Source organism: Otolemur garnettii, unplaced genomic scaffold (assembly GCF_000181295.1).
Source record: "Otolemur garnettii isolate 467f Iridium unplaced genomic scaffold, OtoGar3 scaffold00029, whole genome shotgun sequence".
Classification (NCBI taxonomy): domain Eukaryota; kingdom Metazoa; phylum Chordata; class Mammalia; order Primates; family Galagidae; genus Otolemur; species Otolemur garnettii.
This window is the reverse complement of record NW_003852424.1, coordinates 13391320-13405939: the sequence shown is the minus strand read 5'-3', so window position 1 is coordinate 13405939 and position 14620 is coordinate 13391320. Positions and strand designations below refer to the sequence as shown.

General features: G+C 51.4%; 1 protein-coding gene across 1 annotated transcript in view; it reads right to left on the bottom strand.

The window, feature by feature from the left end:
- The window catches only part of PALM (paralemmin), a 19613-nt gene extending 6258 nt beyond the window's left edge, over positions 1–13355 (bottom strand). The window contains exons 1-7 of the mRNA XM_023512662.1: positions 13310–13355; positions 12536–12616; positions 12310–12440; positions 10662–10812; positions 8294–8315; positions 5532–5591; positions 2269–2400 (exon numbers count right to left, since the gene is read on the bottom strand). Of these exons, the coding sequence (XP_023368430.1) occupies positions 2269–2400; positions 5532–5591; positions 8294–8315; positions 10662–10812; positions 12310–12359 (415 nt within the window). The 5' untranslated portion in view covers positions 12360–12440; positions 12536–12616; positions 13310–13355. The remainder of the gene's footprint in view (positions 1–2268; positions 2401–5531; positions 5592–8293; positions 8316–10661; positions 10813–12309; positions 12441–12535; positions 12617–13309) is intronic.
- Positions 13356–14620: the final 1265 nt, after the last annotated feature.

The following is a 14620-nucleotide window of genomic DNA, read 5'->3' as shown; positions in this document are numbered from 1 at the left end:
GTGGCTGGCGCCTTAGCCGGTTGAGCTATAGGCGCTGAGCCCCTGTGCTGGTTTTGAACCTGCCACTTCTGGCATATGGGGCCAGAGCCCTACTCCTTTGAGCCATAGGCACCACCCCAAATTTGAAATGTTTTCATCAAACTGGTCAACATAGCCGTCACAGCATTTTCTTAGTTACTATGTTAAGACATTTATATTCTACACCTAGTAAATTTCACATGTATCCTTATAAGATACACCATAGGTGTGGTCCTACCAATTACTCTCCCTCCACCCATTCTCCCTACACACTCAATCTTGTTAAATGTGTTCCCTCAATCTTTTCCACATTTACTCATCCCGCTTTGATTTGTTATTTCCCGAACTGTGCTGTACTGTCTAAGAATGAGATTTCAGCATTCTGGAAGGACTCATAGCCATGGTCTGATGCCAGCCTTACATCATAGCCCTGCACATTCCTTCTAGAAACACAGCTTCCCAGGCCACACTAGTTGTGGTGGTGGGGACCCAACAGGTAGCTTCAGGGACTCACCTACTCTCAAACAAGGACTCTGTCCCCAGCTTTAACCCAGGAGGAAAGTGCTCTGTTTCCATATCCCTGGGGAAGCCTGTACAGGCTTCAGAACCTACTAGTGACTTTGGGCTGGAGGCCCAGAGGGTGGGCTATGTCTTGGTCACAAAAGCAAGATAAGTGTTTTTACTAGCCGCTGCCCCAAGATAGGCATCAGAGCCTTTGGCTGCCATGGAAACAGATCACCTTCCCATTGCTAAGCAACCAGAGTCCAGTCTGGCAGGTCCTGAATCCCCAGGGGCTCGTTAAGGCAAAGAAGTGGACTCAGTGATGAATCTCTTTGTGGTCATTCTTGTCTAGAACACAAGGCCCCAGGACAGTGAGAGCAGTAGCCAGGATTCAATCAGGTCCACACCCCAAAAGCACCCCAAGCTGGGCTATGATGAGACCCCTCTAATAGCATCCTGAACACTCCAGAGGTCCAAGCTGCCTCTAAGGACATGGGGCTCTGGGAATCAAAACCACTTTACACCCACTAGGATGGCAACAATAATAATGGACAATAGCAAGTGCTGGGGAGGATGTAGAGAAACTGGGGCCCTCATCCACTGTTTATGGGAATGTGACATGGTGCAGCTGCTATGGAAAACAGTTTGGAGATTCATGAAGCAGCTAAACACAAGAGTCACCACATGATCCAGCAATTCCATTCCAAGGTAGACACTCAATAAAAATAAAAATATATGCCTACACAAAAACTTGTACAGCATTACAAAGCTAAAAGGGGTCACAACAACCTAAGCGTCCATTGTAGGATAAATGGATAAACCCAATATGGTCCACCCACATCATGGAACACCACTCAGCCATGTAAAAGGAAGCGGCTCTGACCCAGGCTGCACTGTTGACAGACCTTGGGACACTGTGCTCAGTGAGAGAGGCCAGACACAGAAGGACACACAGTGTGTGACTCCATTTAATGGGCAGAACAGGCAGATTCACAGACATGGGATGTGGATTTGTGGTCACCGGAGGATGGGGGGCCCTAACCTTAACTGCTGATGGGGATGGGGCTGCTTTTTTAGGTGATGGAATGCTCTGGAATTAGAGATAGGTGATGGTTGTACAATTTCAAACATACCAAAACTACTAAATCATCTATTTTATAAGGCTGAATTTTATGGTTCATGAATTATCTCTCAAGAAAAAATGAGAGAAACACTCTGGGGCTTTTGTCAAAGGCTCTCCTGCTCCTCTGGAATTCCCAGCTTCCTTGTGGGCATCTACCATGCCCTGCTTCCCCTTGGCCACCAGAAGGAGCCCTTAAAACCAAATCAGATCTCAGCACTGCAGTCTGGGCTCAACCCCACATCCCAAGGCTTCCCAAGGCCCTCTGGACATGATCCTCCCTCTACTCCACACCAGCCTCAGCAAACTCCACCCCACCACAGGACCTTTGCATGTGCTGTGGCTATTCCTCATCCCCTGCTGTGCTCCTATGAGCTCCTCCTCATTTCCACTAAGATACCTGTCCTGTCCTTCTCCCTGCCCTGTGAGATCCCCTCTTGGCCCCCTGTATGTTTCTGAGATTTTATATAACCTTTATCACAATCATAATTACTTGAATGAATTATTCATGAGCTCCAGATAGAAGGATGAGGGCAGAAGCTAAGTCCATGCCATGGTCACATGTGCTCAGGCCTCTGGCTCAGGCTGTGGTGGGGCAGGGGTAGGGGCAGGGGCAGGGGCTCTCGTACCTTTGGTCTCATCTTCGTAGACTTTGATGCCCTGAGGGAGGGGCTCCCGAGGGAGCATCGTGGTGCTGGACAGCACCCGGGTCTCCCCCGTCAACTTGTCCTTCTCCACAGTGATCTCGACTGAGTACATGGCTGGCACAAGAGTCATGGGGTTATGCCACAGCCCGCCCACCCATGTGCCCCCCACCGGGCTGCCACCAAGCTAGGAAAGGGGCAGCCAGCAGCACAGAGCCAAGCAGCAATGGGGCGGGTCAGGTTAGGGATGCCAGGGGCACCATCTTGACCTGACCCTCCCAAGCTTGACACCTTCCACAGTTCCGCAGTGCCCAGAGTGTCTGGTCTGAGTTCCTTGGCTTGGCATTCAAGGTCCATCCTTGGCCCCTCAACCCTCAGCATACTGTCCCTTCCACTTGGCCACTACTCTCTGGTCCCTCAAGTCCAGGTTCTATCCCAGGTTCTTTTCGCAACTGGAAAGCCCTCATTATTCCTGCTTTCTCAGAGGCCCACAGTGAATCAGAAGGAAGCCCTATTCCACGCAGTGTCACACATAAGATTTGAATTCATGTCTATAGACCCATAGCCCCAGCCCAATCTCTGCCCTCCTGGCCCTCTGGACATTACATCTCTTACATCTCTTTCCTTTTCTTTTTTTTTTTGAGACAGAGTCTCACTATGTCATGCCATGGTGTCACAGCGTCACAGCCCAAGGTCTTGGGCTTAAGCAATTCTCTTGCCTCAATCTCTCAAGTAGCTGGGACTACATGTGCCCACCACAACACCCAGCTATTTTAGGGGGTAAGGGGGTTGCAGTTGTCATTGTTGTTTGGCAGGCCTGGGCTGGATTCAAACCCACCAGCTCCAGTGTACATGGCTGGTGCCCTACCCACTGAGCTATAGGCACTGAGCCCAAACTCTTAGTCTTAAGCAATTCTCCTGTCTTAGCCTCCCAAGTAGCTGGGACTACAGGCACCTGCCAGAATGCCCAGCTATTTTTGTTGTTGTTGTCATTGTTAAGCAGGCCTTGGCCGGGTTCGAACCCAGCAGCCCTGGTTTATGTGGCTGAGGCCCTAACTACTGAGCTACAGGCACCTAGCCATCACATCTCTTTTCTGTCAACTATGTCAACACAAAGAATGAATAATTCCCACTTAAGACAGACAATTGTCACTACCTGTTAGGCCAGCATCTTGTTCCTGCACTGTAAAAATCATCACCACAAAAACCACACAGAAGACTTGAATCCTAACAGCTGCGGTCCCAGGTGTGCTCAAAGAGGAAGAGGCAATGCCAAGTGCTGGGGCCCATGGTCACCTGGTTCTCTCCTCCTGCCCTCCAGCTTGGGCCCTGGACTCCACTCTGTGCTGGGGACCTCACCCAGGATTTGGTTCTAATCTTTACCACATGCCCACAACACCCACTTACCCATCTCCACTGACCTCTCCCTGGACTTCTTCCCACAACCACCTGCCATTCGAGTCCCATGGGAGCCCCACATTCACTACACTGAAGACCCCATTCCCTATCTGCTCCCATCCCAGCAGCTCTGTCCTCCCCACCCCCTCCCTCTCTCTCATGCCCACAACCTGTCCATCCATATAACCTGGAGGGGGCTTCATCTTCAGAACACCGGAAGGGCCTACTGCTTGCCCCTTGCACCCCCTCCTGGGACAGGCCTGGGCATCTGTAGACCCCCACCCTCACCCTGCCCTGCTCTCCCAGCACTACCCATGGTCTGTTCTCCTTGAAGCCACAAGAGGGCGCCTATGAGCACCTGTTGGGCTCATCCTTGCTCTGCCCATAGCCCTTCATGGCTCTTACCTCCCTCCTCCCTTGGCGGAAAAGTCCTTCCACCAGGCCCTGTATGACCTGTTCTAATTTCTCCCTGTCCTTCTCTCTTCCTTTTCTCCCTCCTCATTCTGCTCCAGTCTCACTGTGCCTCCAATAGGCCAGGCACTGTCCTGCCCCAGGGCCTTTGCATGGGCTATGCCCTCTGCCTGGAACATCCTTCTTCCAGATATCTGGATGTCTTGCTCCCTCCTTTAGGTCTTTGCTTATATGCCACCTCTTAAGTTAGGCCTCCCCTGAGCCCTCTGACTTAAATTGCTTCCTTCCTCCAGCTCCCCACTCTCCTAGCTGACTTCTCAATAAGTTAGTTGCATAGGCTTCCTCAGGCTGTGATCCTCGTGCCTGGCACAAAGTAGGAGCTCAATAAGCACTTGAATGAATGAATGTTATTCAATCCCATGTCCCTGCACAGCCTAACACCTCCATACCCAAACATCTATGTCTAGGGCTGCTCACACAGTTGAGAAGATTGTATACTGCACAAAGTCCTGGCTGAGGCAACCTATGGAGCACCCGGCCTTGGTGTTAGCCAGGACCAATCTATCACAGAGGCCCTGAAGGCACCCTCACCCTGGAAATGCTACCTTCACTTTGTGTCACCTGGGGCAAAACCTGCTACAGACTGTGAGAAGACCTGGCCCTCTCTCCCTATGGCATGGTCACAATCTGGCCACCCAGCCCTGAATCTGTCTTCACATCCTTTCCTTGGTTTTCTGTTATTCCACTTCAACAACAACAGTTATGGCTTATCTTCATTATTGCTCTTGTTTTGTGCCAGCAAGTACAATCCCACCCCTCTGTCTGGTGGGGAAATTCAAGGTACCACATATTACTCAGAGAGAGGAGACTTGAATCCTGACTGTGGGCACTGCATGATGCTTAGCATTAACTGCAACTTCCCCCAGCTTCTTAGAAGAGCAGCAATCCCAAGGATTGGCTTGGTTACCTCCAGGGACAGGGCACTCTCTCTTCCAAGGCAGCCAATCCTGCTTCCCAAGGACTGTGGAGCAGGTAGGATTTGCAGCGAGCATGTTCAGGTGTGTTCAGGCGTGAGCACCCTCCCCAACACACATACCCCTCCCCAGGACCCAGGAGCCAGGAGCAAGCCTTGAGGTTAAGGTGAAATGAAAGCTGCATGAGGGGCATCAGATTAGAGCCTCCATGCGTGAAGGCCCACCTTCTCAGGGAAGCATGGGCCTGTGCATGACCAAGGCACCAAAGCAGAGGGGGTATCCAGGGCCCAGCCCAGGTTCAGAGCCACCAGCTTTGTCCAGCCGCCATCTCTATAATCACAGCCACCACCACACTGCTGAGGGTGGGTGTGTGTCACCCCCACCTCACCAGGTATCCCTCGAAGACTGAGATACAGCCTTGGATGGTGACTGGATTTAGAGGTCAGAGCCTGGGAGCCAACCCACCTGCCTTCATCATGGTGGAGCCTTCAACTGTCCTCACCGGGGTGTTAGAAACTCGCTTCTCTGTGCAGGAGGTAGAGGGTGGAGAGAGAGAGAGAGATCAGAGGAGGGATGATCCCTCCCCCAGACACCTGAAAACCCTTTCACACACGTGCACCCAGACTCCCCAAGCCCCACCCAGACACATACACATGCACCTGGACCCCCAAACACACACCAAGCCCCATAATCCACTCTTATTTCTCAGCCCAATGATTTTCACAAAATCCCTGAGAGGCCTGTGTAGATTTTTTGTAAATTATTAATTTTTAATTCTACAGCAAGAGAAGGAGACACTCTCCCTATAAATTATTAATGCACAATGAATCAGGCCAGAAACAGGCCTGAAGGCGCCACTGTCAACTCCAGCGGGTGGCTCATTCTGAGCTTTAGATTTGCAAACACACATGTTTAAAGTATATTTTAAAGATATAATTTATATTTAACAAATTTACTATGCTGAAAGACTTAACAAAATATGTAAAGAGCTATTGTATATATCTAAGAATACATTATTTTTTTTGAGACATAGTTTCACTTTGTCGCCTTCAGTAGGGTGCTGTGGTGTCACAGCTCATAGCAACCTCAAATTCTTGGGCTTCAGTGATTCTCTTGCCTCAGCCTCCCAAGTAGCTAGAACTACAGGTGCCTGCCACATAGCCTGGCTATTTTTTTTAGAGATGGGGTCTTGCTCTTGCCCAGGCTTGAACTCCTGAGCTCAAGCAATCCACCCGCTTTGGCCTCCCAAGTGCTGGGATTACAAGCATGAGCCACTGCGCCCGGCCCATATGTTTCTTATCTTTTAAAATTTCTTCTTTTTTTTCTTTGAGACAGTCTTACTCCTTCACCCTGAGTAGAGTAGTATGGTATCATCATAGCTCACAGCAGCCTCAAACTCTTGGGCTCAAGTGATCCTCTTGCCTTAGCCTCCCAAGTAACTGAGACTACAGGCACCAGCCACAATGCCTGGCTATTTTTATAGACGGGGTCTTGCTCCTGCTCAGGGTAGTGTGAACAGGTCATATTCTGTCACCCAGGCTAGAGTACAGTGGTATCATCATAGGTCACTGCAGTTTCCTGGACTCAAACAATCCTCCTGCCTCAGCCTCCAGAGTAATTAGGACTGCATGTATGCACAACCTTGCTTGGCTAATTTTTTTTTTTTTTTAAGAGACAGAGTCTCACTTTATCACCCTTGGTAGAGTGCCATGGCATCACAGCTCACAGCAATCTCCAACTCCTGGGCTTAGGTGATTGTCTTGCCTCAGCCTCCTGAGTAGCTGGGACTACAGGCACCCACCACAGCACCCAGCCATTTTTGTTGTTGTTGAAGTTTGGCTGGGGCAGGGTTTGAACCCGCCACGCTCGGTATATGGGGCTAGTGCCCTACCCACTGAGCACAGGCGCTGCCCACACTAATTTTTTTTAACCTTTTTTTTTTTTTTTTTTGAGACGGAGGCTCAAGCTATCCCCCTGGGTAGAGTGCCATGGCATCACAGCTTATAGCAACCTCCAACTCCTGGGCTCAAGTGAGTCTCCTGCCTCAGCCTCCCAAGTAGCTGGGACCACAGGCGCCGCCACAACACCTGGCCATTTTTTAGTTGCAGCCATCATTGTTGTTTGGCGGCCTGGGATGGGGATTCGAACCCGCCACCTTAGGTGTATGTGGCTGGCGCCTTAGCCGCTTGAGCCACAGGCGCTGAGCCAATTTTTTTTAACTTTTGTAGAAATGTGTTCCCACTATGCTGTCTAGGCTGGCATATATGTATACATATATTTGGAAACAATTATTGTTCCAGAAAAGAATATTTATTTATTATCCTGGGTAGAGTGCCATGGCACCAGCCTATCTCACAGGAACCTCAAATTCTTGGACTCAAGGAAACCCCTTGCCTTAGCCTCCCAAGTACGTGGGACTACAGGTGTCCACCACAACGCCTAGTTATTCTATTTTTTTTTTTTTTTTGCAATGTTTGGCCAGGGCTGGGTTTGAACCTGCCACCTCTGGCATATGGGGCTGGCACCCTACTCCTTTGAGCCACAGATGGCTACCCTCTATTTTTTTTTAATAGAGAAGGGGGTCTCACTCTTGCTCAGGCTGGTCTTGAACTCCTGAGCTCAAACCATCCAGTCATCTCAGCCTCCCAAAGTGCTAAGATTACAGGTGTGAGCCCCTACCCCAGGTAAGAATATTTATTTATTTATTTATTTTTGAGATAGTCTCACTTTGTCACCCTCAGCAGAGTACTACGGGGTCACAGCTCACAGCAACCTCAAACTCTTGGGCTTAAACGATTCTCTTGCCTCACCCTCTCAAGTAGCTGGGACTACAGGCACCCACCACAACACCCAGCTACCGGTAGTTTTAGAGATGAGGTCTTGCTCTGGCTCAGGCTGGTCTTGAACCTGTGAGCTCAGGCAATCCACCCACCTTGGCCTCCCAAGTGCTGGGATTACAAGTACGAGACACTGCTTGGCAAGAACATATATTTAAATGTCATTGAGATGTGAAATATTTGCAAGTGTGTATGATAATGAAGAATGCTGGCATGACCCAGGCCCAAACCCAGGGGTCAAGAAGAGTAATAACAACAATGAATCATTGTTGCTATTATTGTTATTTATTAGTAACAACAGTTACTCTTTGGGTGCCCTCCCCACCCTACCATCCCATTCAGGCCACCAGAGGGCGCCAAGACCCCACATATCCCTTCCAGAAGCCCTACCTTTGGGTGTGCCCACCGGGGTCTGCAAGAAAGAAAGAGAGGTATCAGGGGTGCTGGTGCTCCGCCAGACTCCCACTGACCAGAGTCCCCACCTATGAGGTCAGGAACTTGGGAAGAGTCTGGCACAGTGGGTGATGCCAGATGTACGTGGTTCCCCTCCTCTCTTGGGGTTTAAGACAGAAACTTAGTGGTCATCTTCAATTTCTTTTCCTCCTCCCATACACCTTTCTGCAGCAGGGCTGGCAGGTGACCCTGAATCCAGCCAGTCTCCTCCTAGGTGCTGTCTCTTGTCTAACCCAATTTGGCCCTGGGTGGTTGGTCCCCTCCCTACAATTCTCCCCTTCCTCTCTCCCCTACCTCTGCCCAGCCTCCCAGGCCACCTAGCTATTTCTCTTTTTCTTTTTTTTTGAGACAGAGCCTCAAGCTGTCCCTCTGGGTAGAGTGCCATTGCATCACAGCTCATAGCAACCTCCAACTCCTGGGCTCAAGCAAGTCTCCTGCCTCAGCCTCCCAAGTAGCTGGGACCACAGGCGCCTGCCACAATGCCTAGCTATTTTTTGATTGCAGCCATCATTGTTGTTTGGCGGGCCTGGGCTGGATTCAAACCCACCACCTTAGGTGTATGTGGCTGGTGCCTTAGCCACTTGAGCCACAGGCACTGAGCCACCTTGCTATTTCTCAAATGCATTCCTGCCATAGGGTCTTCATGTGTGATGTTCTCTCCATGTGGAAGCCTCCTCCCCAGATCTGGGCTAGGCTGGCTCTTCACTAGCCCCCCTGACCATCTACCCCTTCTCCTACCATGTGACTGGGCTGTGTCCTTGGACTCTCATTGTTTCCTGAAGTTACTGTGTTATTCATTCACTCAGGGCCTGTCTCGCACCCAAGATGTGCACATCATGAGGGCAGGGACCATGTATGTGTACTACTGTATCTCCCATGCCAGCACATAGTCCATGGCCAAGTTACATTCAGCAAATGTACCAATTTACATTCTGTAAATGTAGGAGAACTCCTACTCAACCTTCAAAACCCAAATCCTCTAGGAAACCTGTGGAGGCCTCCTATGAGTCAGGCACTACAGTGTCTTGTGTTCTCCCGTCATAGGCTTAACCACCTTCCCTGTGTGACTGACTGATACATGTCCAGCTGCACACCCTGTAGGAGCTCAGTGAGGCCAGAGCTGGGTCTAATCCTTCTAGTCTCCACCAAATCAGGCCTTGGCAAGCAGTGTGGGCAGGGATCAGCAGAGGTCCAGACCAACATCAGAGGAGCAGGCTAGAAGAGGACACATTGCTTCCAGATGCCAGCAATGTCCCTCCCATCACAATGGGGTTGGGAGAGGGAAGGCATGTCTCACAGGCCCTTGAGCCCCAAAGACAACAAATGTGTTTGGGACACTTCTGAATTTGCATTAACACACTTCGGTAGCCACAAGCTTAGAGTCCAGAGTTACAAGGACTGGTATTTTTGTAAAGACAGGGTCTTGCTCTGTGGCCCAAGCTGGAGTACAGGGGTGTAGTCATAGCTCACTGTAGCCTCAACCTCCTGGCCTTAAGCGATCCTCCTAACTCAGCCTCCCAAAGTGCTGGGATTATAGGTGTGAGCCACCACACCTGGCCTGAGGTCTGATTTAACACAGCCTGGTACAGATATCAGATCCCAGAATCAATGGGTAAGTTCTATAGAGACCACTTAGCTGTGTTGCCTTAAGCCAGTCTCTCAACCACCCTGGGCCTAGGCCAGTGGTTCTCAACCTGTGGGTCGCAACCCCTTTGGGGGTCGAATGACCCTTTCACAGGCGTCCCCTAAGACCATCCTGCATATCAGATATTTACATTGATTCATAACATTAGTAAAATTACAGTTATGAAGTAGCAACGAAAATAATTTTATGGCTGGGGGTCACCACAACATGAGGAACTGTATTAAAGGGTCGAGGCATTAGGAAGGTTGAGAACCACTGGTAGGCTTTTCATGTCCATCAAATGAGGACACCATTCACAGCTGAAAAGGGCTGTCAGGAGAATTAGACAATGAGATACATGTGCTCATGCTCTATTAAAATAACAACAGAATTGATGAGTAGGTGGCATCTGTTGAAATCTCCCTTGGTGTCAGGTCTTGTGTAAAGACCTTATTGTCCATTAATTCACTGACTGCTGCCCCATCCTACAGCAACAGCCCAGAGAGGCAAAGCAACTGGTCCCAGATCATACAGCTGGGAAGTGGCCAAGTTGAGATTCAAATCCAAGCTATAGCTCTAGTTTGTGCTGATCCCCCTCAGCTGTGCTGACATGGAAGGGGCAAGGCCGCCCTCTGTGGCCAGCAGGTGCAGGCACCCCAGGAGCCATTCCTATCACCTTACCTGCTGGGAGTTCAATACCACTTCTGCCTTGGGCTCTTCCCTGGCCGGGCTGGGGGCCAGGGCCCGGGCTGGGCTCGGGGCTGTCGAGTTCTCCTTCACTACAGCAGGGACGGTGTCTCCACTCTCCAGCACCTCAATTTCTTTCTCCAGCCTAGGGGGGAGGTGTGCATGTGTGCTGAGAACCCACACTAGGCACTTCTATGTTCCCAGAACTGCTCTGGGTTCTTTCTATGGTTCTGTGACAACTCCCAGAATTGAATGTTTTCCAGCACCCCTGTATACTCATCATACACTCTCATGGTGGGGGCCGAGGGGGCACCGAGTGGAGAAGTCACATAGCCTGCCCACAGCAGAGCCAGATTCAACCATACCTCTGTGGCCCACCTGTGCTGTTTACTTCACAATTTGTCTCAAATGAGCTCTCCTTTATTTTCCACTGAAATTCATATATTTTAACAGGAAATGTTATCTCTCCAAGGAAACTGGAAAAACCGTGTCATTTTCCAAGTAGTAGAAGATAACGGTACAAAGAGATCCAGCAAAAACAAAACTGGGATATTAAATCCCAGGCACTGGCTTTGGCAAGGGCTGGAGCACTAAAGGTGGGCCCAGGTTGGCAGGCTGGACTCAGAGCTGGATGCCAGCCCTCCCCCACTCAGGAAAGGGCAGACTGGGTGGAAACCCTGAGCAGGCAAAATGAGAGCAGTAGAGCCCCAAACCAGCTCAGTGTCAGCACCAAGAAGCCACTGCCCCAGGGAGGAAGGAAGCCCAGGCCCCAAAAGCACAGGCAGCTGAATTTGGGCCCCTTACCCCCACCACTGAGGTGCCTGAGCCTGCTGCCCCAGCAGGAATGGATAGAAGGAAGCTACTTGCCCAAGCCCCATTGGCAGACCTGCCCTGCTCCAGGGCCAGGCACACAGACAGGGCTTAATATTTGCTGGAATTCTTGCCTCCCCCATTCATACATGGGGAAACTGAGGCTCACAGAGGTTGAAGCACTCAGTTCACCCCAAGGTCCCACCAGAACCTCCCCCACTCATCCATGCCTTTAAGCACCTCCTACCCAGGGAGAAAAATCCAGCATCCAGCTCGATGCATCCAAAGGACGGAGTAGGGGTAGGGACTCCATTGGGGCTGAGACAGCATCCAAGGGTGGCCAGGACAGGCTTATAGGCCTTCACTGTCAGAGCCAGCATGCCATGTGACCTGAGCAGGCCTCCGCCTCCTCGGCCTCCTCTGAGGCCAAAGCAGGCACTTGGAAGTCTGGTCGTCACTTCCCTTTGGCCTGACCTGCTGCCCTTAGCTGAGCCTGGGACTCCTGCCTGCCGGAAACTTCAGGCCTGTGTCCCACCAGCCCCACAGGGATAACCACTTTCCCCATCCTGCCCCTCCCCTGGGCTTCCTGCAGGCCCAGCTGCCTCTGTGGCCTCTGTTAGCACTGAACAAGTTATGGACACACTGCCTTGCCAGCTGGGCTGGCTCCAGGAAGCCCTAGGGGAGCTCTGTGCCGGCAACTCCCATCCTCAGGGACTCTGGAGCTGCCCTGAGTCCACGTCCCTCACACATCTGCTCACAGTAAGGTGTCAGGGGACAAAGGGGCGATGCTAAGTTCTCAGACCCAGCAGAGTGAAGCCTGGGCACCACCCACCTGGATATGGACCCCTCCAGGAGCTGCGCCTTCTGCTGGTCCTCCTGCATCTGCCTCCTTAGGTCCTCATCCCCCTCCGAGGCTGAGGATGGTGTTCCCTCCAGCAGCCAGCGTTCCCGCAGGGCCTTGGACTAGGGTGGCATGGGTCCAGGTCAGGGTTGGCCCAGGAGTTCCTCCACGCCACTGCCACCCTCTGGAGCTGCCACCCATCTCCCCCGACCCCTACCTTCAGGTGCTGCAGCTGCCTCCTGTCATCTTCCAGCTGTCGGCGCTTGTTCTCAATCTCTGCCTGCCGCTTCCGCTTCTCCTGTGGGGAGTGAACGGTATTGGTGTCGGGGCTACAGAAACCCCAACACACCCAACCAAAGCCCCACCCAGGGACACCCTGCTTCCTCCAAGTGGACTCCTCTGGCCTCTTGGCTTCTAGGAGAGGGCAGATAACCCTAAGCACATCTCCACCACCAAAACCTATTTCCTTTTTTTTTTTTTTTTGAGATAGAGCCTCAAGCTGTCCCCCTGGGTAGAGTGCCATAGCATAGCTCACAGCAACCTCCAACTCCTGGGCTCAAGCAAGTCTCCTGCCTCCGCCTCCCAAGTAGCTGGGACCACAGGCGCCCACCACAGCGCCTTTTTTTTTGGTTGCAGCCATCATTGTTGTTTGGCAGGCCCAGGCTGGATTCAAACCTGCCACCTTAGGTATATGTGGCTGGCTCCTTAGCCACTTGAGCCACAGGCACCGAGCCCTATTTCCTTTCCATGATGAGGAAACTTCAGTTTCCTCACCTACCCAAAAGGTAGAGGGAGGGCCAGTGGTCTAAGGGACTCAGGAGTCAGGGGGTCTCCATATTTATTTTCATTCTGTGTAGAAGTGTTAGTGGGACTCTAACTTCCAAAGCAAATACCTCTCCCCTTACCACCCCTTAGTTTTGGGTCCCAGGCCTGGTAAGGAGGGCCCCTGAAACCCCAGAGGTTGTCCTGTCCAAGGGCAGGAAGAACTCACCGCAATAGCCTGGAGCCGCTCCTGCTGGGATGTGGTCTCTGCCGCCAGGACCCTGGGGGAGGGAGAGAAGATCAGCCTTGGTCTACCCTCCCCTGCTTTCAGCAGGACAAGGTTTGAGTCTCAACCTTGTCTCTTCCCATCTAGATGACCATGGGAAAGCTATTATACCTCTCAGCCTGTTTACTTTCTGAAAAGTAGGACCCTGCCCTGCCTTGCCCTCTCAAGGACTGAAGGAGCCATAACAGAGGAGAGGCTCTGGGTAGCAACCAGGAAGGGTTTAGGGAGAAGGGGCATCTAGGCTGAGCCATAAAGTATGCATAGGAGTTCTCCAGGCATCAAAGGCCAGAGAGGGGGCTGGGCATGGTGGCTCACACCAGTAATTCTAGAACTCTGGGAAGCAGAGGTAGGCGGATTGCCTGAGCTCAGGAGTTTCAGACCAGCCTGAGCAAAGCGAGATCCCATCTCTACTAAAAATAGTAAAACTAGCTGGGCATTGTGCCCTGCGCCTGTAGTCCCAGTTTCCAGCTATTCAGGAGGCTAAAGCAAGAGGATTGCTCAATCTCCAGAGTTTGAGGTTGCTGTGAACTATAACACCATGGCACTCAACCCCAGGACCACTGAGTGAGACTCTGTCTCAAAAATAAACAAACAGGCTCAGTGCCTGTGGCTCAAGTGGCTAAGGCGCCAGCCACGTACACCCAAGGTGGCAGGTTCGATTCCAGCCCGGGCCCGCCAAACAACAATGACGGCTGCAACCAAAACATAGCCGGGCATTGTGGCAGGCGCCTGTGGTCCCAGCTACTTGGGAGGCAGAGTCAGAAAACTCGCTTGAGCCCAGGAGTTGGAGGTTGCTGTGAGCTGAGATGCCACAGCACTCTACCCAGGGGGACAGCTTGAAGCTCTGTCTCAAAAAACAAACAAACAAACAAACAAACAAACAACAATAACAACAACAAAAACAACTGGGGGCAGCACCTGTGGCTCAAAGGAGTAGGGTGCCGCCCCATATACCGAAGGTGGTGGGTTCAAACCTGGCCCTGGCCAAACTGCAACAAAAAATAAAACTGCTGCTCCACGGCATTGTGTAGGGCGCCTGTAGTCCCAGCTACTTGGGACGCTGAGGCAAGGGAATCGCCTATGCCCAGGAGTTGGAGGTTGCTTTGAGCTGTGTGACACCATGGCACTCTACTGAGGGCCATAAAGTAGTCTTTCAGTACTCTTTTTCTACAAAAAAGAAAACAAAACAAAAAACAAAAAAACCAAAGGCCAGAGAAGGATGTTTCAGGAAGAAGGGTGTTCACCTCCTGGCTA